This window comes from Pseudoliparis swirei, chromosome 11, assembly GCF_029220125.1.
Source record: "Pseudoliparis swirei isolate HS2019 ecotype Mariana Trench chromosome 11, NWPU_hadal_v1, whole genome shotgun sequence".
Lineage (NCBI taxonomy): Eukaryota > Metazoa > Chordata > Actinopteri > Perciformes > Liparidae > Pseudoliparis > Pseudoliparis swirei.
This window is the reverse complement of record NC_079398.1, coordinates 10,748,199-10,767,064: the sequence shown is the minus strand read 5'-3', so window position 1 is coordinate 10,767,064 and position 18,866 is coordinate 10,748,199. Positions and strand designations below refer to the sequence as shown.

The following is an 18,866-nucleotide window of genomic DNA, read 5'->3' as shown; positions in this document are numbered from 1 at the left end:
CATTTAATTTCTAAACAGTTTTAGTGCTAACAGTCTCAATTTCCCCAATTGTCTCTACCAGCCAACAAGCAATTGTATCTAATACAAATGTCAGAGCAATCAGTTTACTGAAGTACAGTAGTTATAGTCGAGTTTGATGAATAGATGCTACATTAGATAATTGTGTTTCTGCATTGATTAACTGCGCGATGGCTTCGTTGTTTTCACTTCAACTTCACATTCACAGAAGAGTAAACACCGTAATTACACTTGAACATGATCGTCACCACTTCACTACTAAATTGAAAAGTGCCAATAACTAGGATTGTTCAACCTGGGAAGCCTAAATAAGTAAAGAAGGAAGTATTTAAACTGTTTTGTTTTTCCTTCCCAACATACTTAACATCCTCCAAACTGTGTTTCTCTTTGTTATTCCTGCAGAGAATGATTAGCCTCCATACGCTGAGTTTAGACCACAACATGTTGGACTTCATTCCCGAGGGAACTTTTTCCCTGCTACAGAAACTCAACCGGCTGGACGTCACCTCGAATAAACTCCAGAAGCTGCCACCGGACCCCCTTTTTCAACGAGCACAGGTATTCTTAAAAATCCAATCTTGCAGAAACACCTAAAACTCTTAAACACAACCAGACTCCTCACATAAGGTTATTTTTTGCAGTTGTATGTCTGTAACTGACCACTGTTGCTCAACAGAGATATGATGACTTTTGATGAATCCTCATAAATCGAGAAAAATGTGATCTTTTTAGATTCCCCGTTACAGTTATTTTACATTGTTCTAATTTAATCCTTCAAATTGCATTGTTCTAAAGATGTTACTGGGGAGAAGAGAATACGTCCGTGCTCTCACGTGAAGAGTTTTGCTCTGAGAATAAAATGTGGTTGGACCAATAATTAAATAGCTTCCATATGGGTGAAAATAGGCCCTTTGAACATCAGCCCCTTTGACACGTCAGAGGAGCATAACACAGGTGTAATCAATTTAATTATGTTCCTATTATATTTAGTGTGCCACAGTCATTCCAGGGACAATAACAGGGCCCTGGCCTCTTCTAAATGGAACAGGGCCATAATGAATGCTAGTAATGTGTTTACCATTCAATTACATGGCGTCTGTGCAAAGGGCCTATTTAATCACTCTACAACTGTTTAGAGCATATATATATATATATATGTTAACCCTTTCTTCAAATGCATGCAACTACATTTTGAATCATATTTCCTATGTTCTGACCCTAATGATTTATACAACCACTCATCCAATTCTGGGAAGCAGCTCTCCACATGTTAAAGAAGGAGAAATATAAGTGTTATCACTTTCTAATCGCTCAACGGCTGGAAACTGGTTGAATTAGACAACTACCTTTTAAATATACAAGGATTTGAGGGTACAGCAAGGTTTTACTCCGAAATAACATTTTGCTTGACTATTAAAGCTAAAATATGCCACCATTGTTTCACGCCACCAGGTCCTGGCTACATCAGGGATCATGACCTCCACTTCATTTGCGTTGTCGTTCGGTGGGAACCCTCTCCACTGCAACTGTGAGTTACTGTGGCTGCGGAGGCTGTACAGGGAGGACGACCTGGAGACGTGCGCCTCGCCCCAACAGCTCTCCGGCCGCTACTTCTGGTCCGTCCCGGAGGAGGAGTTCCTCTGCGAACCTCCACTCATCACCAGATACTCTCATGAGATGAAGGTGCTTGAAGGGCAGAGAGTTACACTCAGGTACCCCAATCAGTTTTCTGACTTAACTGCAAAAGAAGGGTTAAGATAAACAAAGTTTCCTTCTACAACCATTCTGCCCGATTGAGTAACACGGAAGCATGCCGACACTTACACTCTTTTAATTCATAGTTGCACAGGAATATGCACAATGCCCAACTGATCGACGAAGCACAAGACAGGGACATGGCGCTCACATTTTAAGGAGGTTGAAACTAAATCAAGAGCAGGTCTGAGAGATGATGATTACTTCATTTGCATATATATTGGTCACACGCTTCCAATCATGATAGATGTTATGTTTTCAAATATGGAAGCATGGGCAGGAAAGAAGGGGGCAATGAAAATTAGTGTGATGCTATTATTCTCTTGTCTTTATTGTTGCTTGTCTTCAGCTCTGCGTATAAGGTGGGAGTCGAGATTATCAGAGGGTCAACCCACCTAACATCTATCATCTTGTCCACTTTAATCCATTCGACAGCCAACGTCAGTCATTTTTTAGGATTGCATCCAGTAAGAGGCTGCAGCAAAGTCCCTGTAGCTCTTATTTATTCAGTTCATCATAGCACTTCCCTTTAATTACAGCAAAGAGACATGTCACAATGACTTAAGTTAAAACTTGTTTTTTCATGCACCAATTTTCATCGGCATTGTGGAAAATCCGCCAGTATGAATAGAAATGTATTTTTTCTTCAGTTCCTCAATATTTAACTTACCTGATTAATGTTTAGACACAATCCATGTCTTAGTTGTCATAAGGCCTCAAAGTCATTGTCATTCAACAGTTTCCTGTCCTTTCGTTGCATCTCTGCTTCATGGCTGAGCCACATTAACATGTACAGAGGAGCTAGCAGGTCACACGCAGGTAGTTCTCTGGTTTATTGTTCCGACGTAATAACTCATCCAGAGCTGTAACTGTAGGATGAGTAATGGATCGGTGAGTGGACAGATGATTAACCATGTAATTGTGTATCACTCTCTGGTTCAGGATTCTCAGATGTGATAATGTGCTGTTTTTGCTGGCCCTCTGACAGTAAATGGAAAACGATTAGGTTTTATGACTTTTGGACAGTCCTAAAAGCCCTTAGAACGTGTGATGGATATGACGGTCTGATATGCCACAGACCAGTTTATTCATTGCTTATTAAAGTAAAAGTAAGGAGCCTGAAAATATTTTTTCACCTCAAGATTCATCGTACAAAACTGAAAATAAATGTAACCTGTAATCATTTCACAGACAACCCGCATCATTCGAAACAAGTGTAATTTATTCAGTGCAAAGCTGCGATCCCATTATTCACTCACCTATTGCCTTATTCCCTTGTTCTTTGTCCTTGTACGTACTGGAAATAATTGATTTGGTACCCGATAGGTACAGACAACACAGTAATTCAAAAACTGTAACGTAAAGCATATTCAAACTTAAATTAATGTGCTCTGCCTACACAGTAGATGCTGTTCAGTTCCCACTTAAGTTTAAACCAGAAGATGGATGGAATTCAGAAACGTCCATGAAGCCATGCTCTGCGTCCACTGTGCAGCTGAGCCCCTTCTTTCTTGTTCATTCATTAATACCGTTTTTCTTCTTCTCTCTTTACAGGTGTAAGGCAAGAGGTGACCCAGAGCCGGCCATCCACTGGATCTCTCCTGAGGGCAAGCTGGTGTCTAACTCCTCCAGGACGTTGGTCTACACCAACGGTACTCTGGACATCCTCATCAGTACGGTGAAAGACACCGGCTCCTTCAACTGCATCTCCTCCAACCCGGCCGGCGAAGCCCACCAAACAATAGACCTGGTCATCATAAAACTCCCCCATATCTCCAACAACACCAACAACATCCAGGAGCCCGACCCGGGTTCCTCGGACATTTCCACGTCCACCCGAGGCGGCGCCAACGGGAGCAACGTGACGGGCGACGTGAAAGGCGGCGTGGAAAAGCGGGTGGTGTCTGCGGAGGCCACGTCCTCAACGGCGCTGATAAAGTTCCACTTCCAGAGGACTATTCCCGGCATCCGGATGTTCCAGATACAGTACAACGGGAGCCAAGACGACTCGCTGGTCTACAGGTAAGACGGACGGAATCGCTACGTCACCGTGGCGACCATCGAAAGCAAAGTCAGGGCAGTTCGCACAATGGAAAACGGAACCATGACGTGGTCAACGTGGAGGTGGAGAATTACCCGAGTCTGAGCTGTAGGGATCAGATTACGGTAGATTAGATGCAATTTTAATGATCTCGCTTGGATCCTGCCGCTAGGACGACCTTACGGCTTCAACTAAATAAGACATAGCCAAATGGAGTGGCAAGTAAAAATGCGTCCGAGATGAAACAGACAAGGACGGCAAATACGCCAGACAAACTGCCACGTGAAAAGGTTCCCGATCAGCCGAAAATTGGCTCGCTCCATCCGGCTGACTCACCGGGACGGCCTTGACGGGGAGAGCCGTGCTAGTGCTTCTTGACTTTTGCCGTTTGCTCAGGATTACACAGATTACATTGATCTCGCAAGGCAATGATTGTTATTTGAGTTAAATATTTACTAGGGTGAAATGGAGGGTAGAGAGGGGAGAGAGGGGGAATTAACAAACACATAGAGCTTTCATTTGGAAGTCTGTCGGTATTATCTCCCTTTCATATCGCCGCTAATCCCCACGCAGAGTTCATCATTACGCGTCCTCGGGACGAGCCGGGGGAGCGTTGAGATGGACCGTCTGGGTCTGGAAAAAACATGGCTGTTGTGATCCTTGAAAACATTGTGATCCTTGACTACAGCGATATATAATTAACGTACACGGATCATTCGTGGAAGAGTCTGCCGGTATTATCCGCTTTGCTTATTGTTCCTAATCTCTGTACATAATTCATCAGCACTTAACCCGGCTCAGAGAATGCATCATGGAGGGGTTGGCGCCGATGGGATTCATCGCTGTCTGCCTCATAAAGATAGCGTCATCGCTATCCACATCCAGATAGCCGCTTTCCCTCTCTATCCATCTCGTCTTACGCTCTCTCTCTCTCTTTCACCAAAGCCTTTTCTGCATTTGTAAGATTGTCAACCCGACAAAAGAAGAATGAAGCCGCGTCTGGACTCTCAGCCTTCAAAAAACATGTCGGGAATTATTATGGCGGAAAGCGCAAAGGCCGCGAAAAACAAACAAACCACAAGAGGCGGGCCTTAGGTGGCCTTTCGCTTGGGTCCTTCTGCGCTCTGTGACCTCACTCGGTCTTTCTTTCTCCATGTCTTTTCTTCCTCTCCTCTTTCACCCCACCCCCACAATATGAAGCACTGAAGTAGTTTGTGTTTCTCCACCTCTGCTGGCACAACGCATCGACCTATTTCTTGCGTTGTTGTTTTTTTTCATCACCAAAAACATTGAGAAGAAAAGAGGAGAGGGTCGGAGAGCGGAAAAAGCGAAAGACGGACACAAGACATGACGATGGGTCCTGTTGTCACAGGCGGGGGGGCACTTACTTCTCAGGTTCAATGAGAGCTTATTGATTTGCCACACATTGATGTTTGTGCGCTTTATTCCCACCTGCGACTGCCTCACAAAGCTCTTGGTCGTAGCTCCGTGTTTCCTTCATACTTTGTGTTCGTCTCTCTGCGTAAACAGAGCGATAGTTTTAAAGCTTTTACCGTCACATCCTCCGGGGAATGTTAAATACGCAGCATGTGATACGCAGCCCATATGAAATGTTCTCGCTGTAACACTGTAACTTCTGTATTGATCCCATCAGGGTAGCCCCGCCCTGCGCTCCTTCCACTGGGAGGTCAGGGTCAGCTACAGAACAGCTGACGGGGATTCAGTGTCTTGCTCAAGGACACTTGAGACAGGAAGATGTTTACTGATACAGTACTGGTGTTTTAACGCCGGTAATCCTGCTTAAGTGTTGTGTTTCTCTTCCGAAGGCGGGGCTACTGCTAAACCCTAGAGTCACAGCAGCAAACTCACATGTTGTGTTATCACTTTGTAAATGATCACTTTGTTAAAATAACAAGTCACTGGAGATTATTGTTTAGAGTGAATCAAGGCTTTTGAATCCAAATAGCAATTTGAAAAAAAAAAAGCCGATTTCAGATCCCAAATTAAATCGTATCGAAACAAAATTAACAGAATGGCAAGTCTGTTTCCACGTAAACAATGGAGGTGATTATATCCGCTCGGTAGTCGAGCGTATGGCGGACAGCTGCTGGGTATCCCAGTGTAGCTTGTTTCATGTGTGAGTCTCTGAAGCATTTACAGTTCAAACAAACTGTAGAGTTAGTGATGAGGTGCAGTGTGTCATACCATAGCAAACCAACAAGCTGTTGTATATGTACAAGCACAGCAACAACAGGCACATTTAAGGGGCACGATTAACTTTGATATGGATTATAGTGAAGTATACCACTTTGGTAATATCAATAATCAAAGATTGATGCTAATCCCATTCATGTTTTGTCAAATCCAGCGATTACCTTCAAAAAAAGGTGGTGTTCATACACTGAACTGGCTCTGTAAATTGGAAAAATTCTTTAAGTGCACTATTCCTGCCATTCAGCAACAGGTCAAAGACCCTTGATGTTTAAAGAGAAAGGCAGTGGAAGCAGAGGGTTGGTAGATTTGGGACATATAGCGCAAATATCCACAATATCAACAATTGTCTATTGAAGACTTTAGAAGACGACTTGAGCCCTTGGAGAACCACAACATCAAGTACCTGCTTGTTCTCTTATTCTTACTCTCTTATTCTCTGACTCATCGAAGACCATGATGAATATGCTTGAGACATGCCCATCGTGTTCAAAACTTCGGCCAATAGTTTAATTTATGGAAAATGGTTGTAATTAAAGTGTTAATGGGATGCATTACTCAAATCGTTCAGCCCTAGTCCAAAGTCCTGATAATTAAGTTAGAGAATCAGTTATTTCAGCTTCATGTTGGCGATATTTTAACGAGGGACCATCTGTCAACTCATAATTGAGTTAAATTAGCTTTTTTTAAATTGTATTTGTCTCCGAGGCACGAAACCAGAGCATAACTATTTTAATGAAGTGTACCTTGTATCGTACGGATCTACATGTCGACGTTGTATTGCACGGCTACCAAAAGACACTTGGTCATTACTCATCCAACCTCCGTTGTCGGTTTTTCTCTTTTCTTTTCCTTTCTCGACTGCAAAATGTAAGGAACTAAATTGAGTCATCCACAGAGCCATAATCCAAGCCTCAGCTGTTTACCCCTTCTTTTATGGTCAAGTCAAGGGAAGCCTCATGCTGCTGAAGTAATGTGCTGACCTTTTACAAATGACTTATCATGCAGGTGTTGGCCTTTACACCCGCTGATTTTATCGAACAATCCACAGCCGGCATCAAAAACGTGGACCGTAAGATGTCGACAATCTAGGATGTGCTCTTATTTAGACGTAGAGCCAATCAGTGCGCTCCATTGAGGGTTTGGATGAATGAAAGCCATTCTGGCATTGTCGAAATAAAATAAAAATAAATCATAGGATTTATCATAGTATGTATTGTTAAGTCAATGAATAGAGATGTGTGCATTGAACAGAGAAATAAAGATACAAAAAGAATACAGTATTTAACATAAAATGTATTAAATATGTATGTAATAATATATTTTAGAGCAATAATAAGCCATTGTTAAGATACCAACATTTGGGTTGGATTATGCCTTTATTTGGACCATTCAACCCATTCAATCATTGGGAACAACTGGTTTACATTGTATTTTAAAGCAGGAGGTATGTAATGATGATAATTACACTGAGATAAAATATAATAATTTGAAGGACACTGAATTAAGAAAAATATGAAAAGGCATATGAATACATAAGTATTGAATACTGGAATATGCCTTTTTTTGACCTGTGTGTAATGGCCTTTACAACATCTGCACGAGTAGAAAGAAAATGTGTGCACATTTCCTCAAGATATGCTAATATATGTTGTTGCATGTTCTGGGGAGCCTGGTGACAAGAGAGTCCAGTCCATCTTGCACGTTTGAGAAACCAGAACGTCGGCAGGATAGAGCGAGCAAATAAACCAGGCTCAGTTTTGGAGTTGATACTTAAATTCGACAAATGGTTTATTAAAGTAGAATATGGTCGTATATAGTCATTCACCCCAAATCTGCAGACATGAAGGCTAAAACTGAAGCCGTATCGTCTTCATGGGACACAAACTCCACTTTGACACACACACACACACACTTCTAACTCGATCCCAGCCCTCATCCGCTCCGCCTGTTGTTCATTCAGTGGTTGTTTTCTGCTCCAGCAGATCCATCGAGCCACAGGGGCCGTCTGCCATTTGCCAGAAAAAATAACCATCAAGCAAATTGTGTGGCAAGCAACTTTATGAGGCTACACAACAGGGGACGGGGGATGAATCCGGGCTTTTCAGAAGGCCTGTTTCTCTTTCACACCAGCAGGAAGTAGATTATCCTCGGCTTTGGTCCCCGCAGCCCTGCAGGTATAACCCCGTGCTCAGCTGTGCTTAAGGCGTGAACAAACATCCGCCTTCCGTAATGTTCCAATTCTGATTTTATGGCGCCATAAACACATTGCAGGGCCTAACTAACAGTGTTATTGTTGTAGGCCGTCTGAGAGGTTTTAAACGGGGGGCGGGGGTTTACCACAGCAGTGAGGATGACTCTATAGGGAAGGCAGAGTCGTGAAAGGGAAGCGAGATGTAAGGAGGATAAGAAGGAGACAACATAAAGAAGGGAACATAAAGAAGATGTATGTGACTGTTCAATCGGATGAGGGTAACTAGACTGTGTGGGAAGTTTAAGGGAAGGGAAGAGGGAAGGAATGACAAAAAGAAGAGAAAACAAGGGGGGGGGGGAGAACTAACAGCAGAAAGAGGGTGTGAGCAAAGGAAGGATTATAGAGTGGAAGAGGTTTGGGAGGACAAATGGATAAATATAAAAAGAGATTGGAGAAAAGAAGGAGTTCTTAAAAAAGAAGGGAGGGAGGGAGGCGTAAAACAAGGCACAAGATTGAAATACGTAAGGATAAGAAGAAAAATAAGGATAATAGGAAATGGAAAGAAGGATGGAACTATGATCAAAAGAAAAACACATGAGAAAAAAATGGAACAGGCAGGAGTGAAACAATTATAGTTGGAAGATCTAAGAGAATAAAGAAGAGATTTAGAAGGAAGGAACAGAAAAAACGACAGAAAATTGAAAAAAAAGTAACTCCATGAGGAAGATGGAAAAAAACAGGAAACAAAATAATGATGAACGGGAGATTAAAAACAACAGACTAGTACTAGAAAGTAAGAGTAGATAATGGAATAAATTACAGTGTGGAGGAGTCAAACGCATCATTTAAGAATGAATTGGTGATGAGTCAGCTAAACCGGAGGATCGGAGCTGAGCTGGGCAGATGGAGGTCTGCGCCGAGCCACAGCTGGTGCTGAAAGGTCTTCCCCACATCTGGGAGAGCTCCACTTGCACGGCACCTCGCTGCGTTGTTTCTGCTGAGCTCAGCGGTTCTGAGATCCTCTGTTTGGAGTTTAGGAAATAGAAAAAACTGAAAAGTAGATTCTTTTTTATGGCGTACACGCACTGCCGCATCTTTCAGTAGATGCACATTTACCCCTAAGAGGCAGTGAATACGCAATAAACTAATTTCAAAGTCATTTTTATTCGTCCGTAACCCTTATGATAATGAGAGGAAACTGTTGTGTTCATTGGTAAGAGATGAGTATTCTCACAATATTTCCACATAAAGAAGCTAAACTCAGCTATTTGATGATGTTTATTTTTCATCTCAGTTATTTCTTAGCGTGAGGATGATCCTGTGGAAATCAAATTCAAAGGATGGCCCTAATTACAGTTTTTAAATGTACGATCATCCGCTCTGGCATAAAAATTAAAAAAAAGAAGAAAGGCTGATTCACGGGGAAACTGTGATGTTGTAACTGGAATTAAAAATTCTGTTCAAAGAATATAATCCTTTTAGTATCTTCTCAGTGAGACGTTACCACCGGTGTGAACTGCTTCACTCCATTGCTGAAGTGGAATCTGTGCACGGGGGCCACCACATATGTGGATTTAGCTCCCCCGTGGTCTCAACGTGGTTTAATAAAATAACACCACGGATGGGAACGTGTTAGCGAAGCCCACCTGGCCGGAGCTTAGAGTCCCTGTTCCACCTCTGACTACAAGCTGTGTGAGTGCCTGTTCGCCGTTGGCTCGTGGTAAATCAGAGATAAGAAGCTAGCTCCTGAAGTGTTCCTGCCTGCCTTAGAGACTCCGGCCTATTAGCCTGGCAGAGTGCCATCTGCTGCGTAAGACACATTAGTTCCGAGGTCAAAACTAACAGGGCCGCCATTAATCCTCTCATCGTTGTGTTTAAAAACAGTTCTTCTTGTCTCGTTCGATTGTACACGGCACACCTCAGTGTGTTGTGTCACAATTATTAATTATGTTAGTTCAGTTTATGTTCCGGCACATTTATTCAAAATGCAACACTTGGAGTTATGAAAGTCGTCACCTTGAATAAAACTGAAGCATTTTATCAACAATAAAACAACGACAACACATATACGACCCAAAAAAAGGTTGCTGGCTTAAGCCTGAGCTACGACTTATTAGCCCATACCCTCTACTCTAAGTACCAGTGGAACTAAACAAACAACAATTAAGTATAATAAAGAACCACAAAATCAGAAGCAAATCTAAAAGAAGAAAAAATTAAGTCCATTCCTCAGTGTTGATAAAAATTAAGAAAAATTAAGAATCACAAATCCAGTTAAATATTAACCTCATGACTCTTTTCCAGCATTGGCTCTAATCCTCTTCCCTAATTTAGTGCATGCATTATATAATAGCTAAAAAAGAAGAATGTGAGTGTATGAGGATAAAACATGTTTAAAAAGTGCTGTGTAAAGGAAAGTTTTTAAAAACCCATAACTGCTTCTGCTTGCTTCTTTCTTGGCTTATCTGACAACGTCTTCTTATTCCAGGCTATTTAATTTAGAGGAGCTTGCATTGCGGTACCATGGGAGGCCTTGGCCAGAAGCACTGAGTACCATTTTCTGAAATAATTGCACAACCTACTTTTAGATATCTGTGACCCACATTTTGGTCCCATTCCTGTTTGGGCAATTTAAAAATGTCTTATTTTTTGTTATCTCATTCAATACAAACACAAGTTGGTCGTGTAGGTTGTGCTGATATTTGCACAAAAAAATGTGCCCTCTCCTTTTTAACGAAAACATCTCACAGCAGCTCAATGAGGCGGGATGGCATTTTATAAAGTCGCAGGTATTAGAATATAATAAAAATGTTGCTTTGAGCTTTTTACAAATACATTTTTCGAGATATTTGAATCGGACAATCTCGCCACCCGTGAGATATAACGAGTCAATACTCCAGCTGTGTGTGCGCTTGGTGGATTGTGTTACCTGTAGACTGAGCCAGCTGCCTGCCTCGAGTCTTTATGTGAAGCTTAGCGAGAGAACACAAGTCTGAGCACAAGCTCAATAAAATACACGAAAATGACCTTCAGATTACCGACTTATTTTCTTCTTCTTGGAAACTGGAAGGCTTCCACTTCCCCGTAATGGAATGCAAAAACAATGTCCTCCTGCAGTTACATGAAGCCACTAATGAGCTCGCCCGGGGCAGTGAATATCATTTTAAAGAATTGGACCTTGCTTTCACACATGGTATGAATGGGACTGACTGCAGCTGAGTTATTAGAAGCCCTCGCCCCTTATCACGCGGCTCCAGCTCGACCTGGAAGCCCTCGCCCTTGTATGTTGAATCATTGCCTTGAACGTAATAATGCCAGTTTGCGACCTGCAGGCTTTGTCCAGTATTTAATGGAGTGAAAATGGCCCCCGAAAATAGAACAATGTGGTCTCATGGTTCAGTGTTCTGTTCGCGGAGGCGATATCATTTGTCGTCAGTCAAAAAGAGAGAGAGAGCGCAACTAATGGAGCGAGAGCGCCGCGGCGTCCTCCGTGACTTTTCCGGGGTGAAGCCGAAGTTGATTAACACGCACACGAACATCCGTGCGTGCGGCGAGGTGTCGGTGATGAATGTTGGCAGAGAGCCAGACACCGGGAAGAAGAGGCTGTCATGGGAGGAGAAGATTACTGTAATGGAACCCACTCGCTCACACACACACACACACAATATACTGCAGACACATATAGACATAAGTACATAAATGCATACTGGGAGAGGAACATACACACAGACACTTTCTCTTGTGTAATGAAAGCGTAATGAAACCCACATGTAATATACTGCAGACACGTATATACATAATATAGACATATACACAAATGCATACTCAGAGCATACACACCGACACTTTCTCTTGTGTAATGAAAGTTTAATGAAACCCAGAAACACACACACACAATATACTGCAGATACATAAATACATAAGATAGACATAAATACACACATGCATACTCATAGAGGAACATATACACAGACACTTTCTGTTGTGAAATGAAAGCGTAATGAAACCCACACACGCACACACATGCACACACACACGCGCGCTCGGCCAAGGCAATCATCTGCCCACTGTAGGGCTTCAAATACTGGCAGCAAGATCCTGCTCAGACACAAAGAAATTAACCACAATGAATGAGTCAGTTTGGATGATTTCACAATCATAACGGCTCACAGTCGGGGGAATAATCATGAGCGAGACCCCCCCCCCGCCCCCCCTCAAAGAAAGAAGCCACTAAATTTGAATGAGAATGTATTGTGTGAGCTCAGCGTGCAGCAGCAACACATCGTCCATATCCCCACGTTGCGTCGCTTCTATGAATTATGAATGAATTACACGACGATGGCGGGTACTCGCCATGCAACGTGAGTGTTGTCAGGCGTGCCGTCCGGTTGGATGGACTTTTTTTGGGGGGGGGGGGTCATGGCGCTAATGGTTTCTTGTAAGCGGATGTTCCTGAGGTCAAGAGAAGAGAGATCTCTCTCTCTCTCTCTTCTCTCCACCTAATTAAAAACATTATATTTAAACTGGAGGTACAAGAACAGTTTGCAAATAAAATCCTCTTTTTTTAAATCAACATTGATTCAATTCAGCAATTTTTTTTTATTTTTTATATGAAATATCCCAAAAAATATTTTAAACATTATATTTAAACTTGAGGTACAAGAACAGTTCGCAAAAAGAATCCTCTTATTTAATCAAAATTGATTCGATTGAGCAATAAAACATTTTTTTAAACGTTTGCATCCAAGAGTAGAAAAACACTTCTTTATTTTAAACGAGCCAATTTAAAGTAAAAATGTTTGCAGAAAGGTACAAAAGCACTTTAAAAAATCCACATTGTGACTTAATTATTGACCCATTTAAATTGTGTTGAAAACATCAAATGAAATGCAAATTTTGGAAAAACATTTTACTGTGACATGTAAAGTCCACATGGACACAAAAGCCCTCAAGCCGGCGACGCCGTTGCTGCCACTTTCATGGACTTTTAAGTCAAAACTGTCTAACTTCACTGTAAACAAGGCATTTGTGTTTCTTTCCATCTCATGTGGAAACCAGCAGAGAAGACCAAGATTGGCAACACGCTGTGAGACTGCTGTGTTAGAGAGCAGGGTCAAGAGTCTGCCGTCTGAGGCGCTTTTTAACCACTTTCAATTCTCAAACGCATAAATCACACAAGCCCATAAATGCCATTTGTTGTTTATTATATCTAAATAAGGCATAAGGGGTTATGCATATTCCCTATATTATATTTATGGTGATTTAGAGCGTCTGTCTGATTAATAACAGCGCGATCGAGACCTCGGACGGAGCTCAACGTGCTCATTATTCCCGTTCATATTATATCGTGATAGTATTATATGGAGGTCAGGCCCTCCAGATAACGGGGGGGACCTTGTAGCCGTTTGTGCGCCTGCAGCAGTCAAAGATTGAGGGAGTGGGCGGAGAAAGCATTGACACCGTGGAGCGTGTTCCAGCCGGCCGGCAAACCTTTCTACTCCACCCACGGTATGAATGCACAGAGTCAAATAAACAGAAGACGAACCCAGAGACACATGATGCAACACGAAGATAGTGATGCTACACACACACGCACGAGTGAAGCCCAAGGCCACGGCAATAATAAGGAGGTTACTTTCCGTCCACGTGTGTGTGTAGCCGGAAATAATATCATCGCGAAAGGATCACCACCCCTGCGATGAGACCATCACGAGGGGCAAAGAGGAGAACACTCATGGTCACCCATGGTCAGATGCTCCCATCAGCGCACACACACACACACACACACACCTAATGCTGAACATTAAACCGCACCATGTCTCCGAACCTTCACTTAACGCGAGCCCTCCGCCAGATGCTTAACGCGGCCCTTGGCTCCTCTCGAAGGCCGTGAGCTGTGAACCAGCCACCCTCTTTGGTTTTTATGATGACTCTCATTTGCATTTTAACGAAGGGGAATCCAGAAAGAGCTGACGAGTCACTTTTTTTTTAAAGGGAAACATGAAGCACAAAATGTGCAAATCGTCTCACCGCCGTGTCAAGTGTCCAGCGAGGAATAACCAGCGTCACTCAGAGTGGCGAGGCGCCCTTTGTAATTGTCGTTATCAATATTGTGATTCATCCAACCCTGATTCAGTGAACGCTACTCGCCTTGCGTGTTTGGTACCTGAAGATGAAAGCTTGTGGAAAAGGAACGACATCGCTCCGGATCCGTGCGATAATAAACCATCGAATTGGTCGGCTGTTCTGCTTATGAGTTTGGAGTTTTTGAGGATTCAGCACTCGGCTATAAATACACAGCAGAGTAGCGTGCATTGATTATTATTCTGAGTTGAGTATGTTATTGGTATTTTTCTTCCTTCAAGAATATACAGTAGTCTCTCTTCCTATGAAGGAAGGTTCTACAAGCATTTAATAAACAAAGAAGACTAAACTCACAAAAAGCGTGTGCGTTTGCTAATAGCACAGTCATCTGCCGCTGCCACTTGTACAGTAAAATAAAAAGGAATGTAGGGATTACAAGTTGTTTGAAGCTTCTATCTTCACTTACAATCCACATATAAACTAATCAAAAAAATATTTGTGAATAGGTGTTGCAGAGAATTACAACCCAACCAAGCTTTTTGGTGTGTTTTAGCTCATTGTTTTAGCTCATTGTTTTTGGTTGACTTTACTATTTTAGGTCACTCCTACAGTGCCATGGAGCAGGTTCTATCACGGGGCGATTAGGGTGGACCCAAAAGCTCGACCCCCGAGACAGCACTGCAAATAATCATCTTTACTCAGCAAATAATCCAGAAGAGAACACTCAGAAATATATAGAATCCTCAAGTAACGCACAAGGGCTTGGGCTGGAAACACAAGACAATCAGACAGGACAAGAGCAAGTGAGGGGACCTAAGTAGACAGGGACTAACGAGGGAATGGGAAACAGGTGAGAAGGGCATGAGGACCAGGTGAAAGGAATGAGGGATTGATTAGAGGCAGGTGAGAGAACAGGTGAAGGGAGTTGGACTAACGAGATGGGAAACAGGATCTGGAATGACATGATAGTTATTAAGACAGGATGAAAACAACTAATAAAAAGGAAGGTGTGGAGCTAAACTATTACAGGTGCATTATCTGCCTGGCAACAAGCAGACAGAGTGACATATCCTGGCCAGGTGTGTACATAAGAAACAATTAACGGGTATGTTCCCCGTATCAACGACGTCAGTGTTGAGCTTCTTGTTGTTTCGCAACCCCCGATATGTTGAGAAAGACACAGATTGAATCCGTGTCACAGGTGAATAAACACCAGCGCCCATTAAATGCCTCATGTTGGATTATTTTATTATATTAAAGTCATTTTTGTTTGAGGAAATTGGACAGTATGGGAATCTAAATCTTCCCGGTGAATTCCTGCCTCATCTCCACAAAGGCGTCCAGTCTGCCGATGCCGCCAAAGATTAAATTCTACTTCCTGTCTCTCCGACTCTCTCCTTCTGCCACAGAATGATCCCGCCGTCGAGCAAGAACTTTCTGGTGAACAACTTGGCGGCGGGGACGCCGTACGACCTGTGCGTTCTGGCCATCTACGACGACGTCATCACCTCTCTGACGGCGACGCGCGTCGTCGGCTGCGTGCAGTTCACCACCGAGTCCGAGTACATGCGGTGTCACTTCATGCAGTCCCAGTTCCTCGGCGGCACCATGATCATCATCATCGGAGGCATAATCGTGGCTTCGGTGCTCGTCTTCATCATCATTCTGATGATACGGTACAAGGTGGGTCTCTCTCTCTCTGTCTTTCTGTCTGTCTGACTGTCTCTGTCTTGCTCTATCTTTCTGTCTGTCTGTTAGACAGACAGACAGAAAGATAGAGCAATCTGATCAGAAGGAGAGAGATTAGGTCCTTAAACAGGAAGACGAGCAGTCGCAAGACATGTTTGGTCATTTCTGATATCACAGCCACTAAATGCAAATAAAAAAAATAATAACAATAATTAACGCCTTAAAGTTTCCATCTGTCTTCCTCCTCAGGTGTGTAACCCTGGCGACGGCGGTAAAGGCGTTTTGCTGTCGATGACCAACGTCCACTCACAGACCAACGGGCAGCAGTCCCAGGGATGCACCGTGACGCCCAGCTCCTCCAAACACGGCTCGATCGGCTTAGACGACTTCTCGGGGGGCGCGAAGAAGACGAGCGGCGGGGAAATGTGTAAGGACACCATAACCCAGTCGCCCGACTCGTCCCTGCCCGACTGCTCCACCACCACGTCGGTCCTCAGCCAGCCCTGGGGAGCCAGAAGCCCGACCGCCGGCGAGGAGAGAGCGCAGGCCGGCGTCTCGTCGCCCACCGGCGCTGCCGGCTCTCTGCCCAAGTCCAAGCGGAAGCCCGCTCCGGGTAAGCCGGGCGCGGCTTGCTCCAACGCCTCGGCCCTTACTGAAAACCTCCCGTCCTCCTCCTTGGCTCTCCTCCACCCCACCCCGCCGGAGAACCTCAACACCAACCTCAACAACTCCACCTCTCTCAACCAGAACCCGTACTCCTTCCCCCCGTCCCCTTTCTCCGGCCCTCTCGCCACCCTCAGCCCCGTGCCGACCACCCGGTTTCGAGAGACGCCGATCCTGCGCAGGGCTCCCCGCGGCTCCGCCTCCGCCAAGTACCAGACACTCCCCGTGGAGGAGGCCGGGAGGAGCAGGGCGAGGAGGAGGTACTCGCTCAGCGAAGGAGGCTTAAAGACTCACTCGCCCCATCAGGGAGCAGGAGGAGCGCCCAGAGTCGGGCGCTTAACGCGCAACAAGAGGAGCCAATCGATGAGCGGGATCCTACTCCCGAAAGACGGGGACGGAGACTCAGAAAAAGGGCGGTGCGATTCGGACTGGATCTTAGAGAGCACGGTTTGAGCTGGAGGCGAGGGAGCTCCATCAGATCCACTTTGAGTCCTCCATACCTGTGTGTCTTTTGTATGAGTGCACGTGTGAGTTTTTCCGTGTGTTATTTTAAATTGCTCTAGAGGCGTGTGAGTGATGGCTACAGCGTGTTTGTGCGTGTCGTTGACATTTTGTATGTGGGTTTTTTGGCGTGTACAGTTTGTATGTATGTGTGTGTGTGTGTGTTCATGTCGGTAACCTGTGTTTATAGACGCTTGAAAGGGTGATTGTGTGTTTCTGGGTGAAAGCGTGAACATATATATTTTTTCCTTTCCATTTTCATAATTTCCCCCCCCCCCTTGACTCTTTGTATTCAGTTTACAGTTTTTATTTTTCGCACCTGAACAGTTTCCTATCTGGTTTTCAGTCATGCGGCGAGTGGATAATAACTTTGCCTTGTCTCGTAGCGTTGAGTTGTCTTGTCGGTTCCACTTTATAGCACAAAACAAGACAATGGGCTCGCCACATCATCTCCCCCCCCGATTCACATTCACCTTATCTGAAAATACCACGAAAAAAGGGAAATACTACAGAAAATAAATATATTTCAAAACCATACAAGAACTGCAAAGCCCACCATTCTCACACTCACACACCAACAGGAAGTGTGTGTGTGTTTGGTTTCGTACCGCAGCAGGAGAATAGCAGTGGGTGCCTTCTTCTGCACTAACCGAACCTCATTGCAGATGACATGAGAAGATTTTGGACTCCACCACGTCCTCCCCTGACCGGGGGGTGGGTGTGTGAGGGGGGGGGGCGAGGACGGAGGGGGACGACTAAGCAGGAAGAGAGAGATTTCACACATAGCCTTTCTTACCTACTGAGGAGTACAGACGGCTCCTGACATTACAGACACACACGAAAGACGGAAAGTAACAGACAGATGAAGACTTTATCGGACCTCTTGTGAAAATTGATATTTTTTAAAACGGAAGAATATAAAAAATAAATAAAAAAACACACAAAAACCCCCGTGAGCTTTTCACTGACATTGGTATACTCCAGCCTGTGTTGGTCACAAGCTCCCGGAAGGCTACTGTACAGAAAAAGACAACATATATTGTGTTGCTATGTTGTATGAAATAAAAAGGGATACAAATGAAAAACCCGGAAATTGTGACACGTGTGTTTTATGGGCAATCTACTCGAGAGGAAATGTTCTTTATTGATGTTTGCATATGTAGCACGGGTGAGGTTGTATAATAATGTCTCCAGCACCAGTCAATAGTGAGATGGATCGTGTATGAACAGAAATATTAATTGGAGGTCAGTTGCTTTTCAAATCAGTTTTTATTGCATCAAATATATATATATATATATATGTATAATAAGACAACTGCATCATTTCTTTCGAGGCGAAAATTAGAACTGCAAAAATATTGTTTTAACAATTGAAGATTCACTTTTGTATTCATCTTTTTGTGATTTGATGCATCAGTGTGTACACACACACACACTTTTAATTTTGGGTGGAGCTAATTTTCAAAGCTCCTCTCATTTTTGCCCTGGCTGCAAACAGGAACAAAAGTGCCTCCCATGAGGCCTTGACAATATACGCCAAGGATGAAGTCCCACAGTATATGTTGTTGTTGAGTGCTTCTTTTTTGTGGTTCTTTCGAGGTCAAAAATATTTAAATAATACATTCGGTATTTGATTCACACAGTTTTTTGTTATCAATGCTAAAATTACAATTATTGAAGAAAATGTAAAGAACATCAATAGTGTGTCTA

At 43.5% G+C, this 18,866-nt stretch overlaps 1 protein-coding gene across 1 annotated transcript in view; it reads left to right on the top strand.

Moving 5' to 3' along the window:
* Nucleotides 1–17,832, top strand: part of lrfn5a (leucine rich repeat and fibronectin type III domain containing 5a) — a 60,805-nt gene extending 42,973 nt beyond the window's left edge. Inside the window, exons 5-9 of the mRNA XM_056427301.1 lie at nt 421–576; nt 1,471–1,730; nt 3,328–3,795; nt 15,713–15,986; nt 16,242–17,832. Coding sequence (XP_056283276.1) covers nt 421–576; nt 1,471–1,730; nt 3,328–3,795; nt 15,713–15,986; nt 16,242–17,108 — 2,025 coding nt within the window. The 3' untranslated portion in view covers nt 17,109–17,832. The remainder of the gene's footprint in view (nt 1–420; nt 577–1,470; nt 1,731–3,327; nt 3,796–15,712; nt 15,987–16,241) is intronic.
* The last annotated feature ends 1,034 nt before the right edge of the window (nt 17,833–18,866 follow it).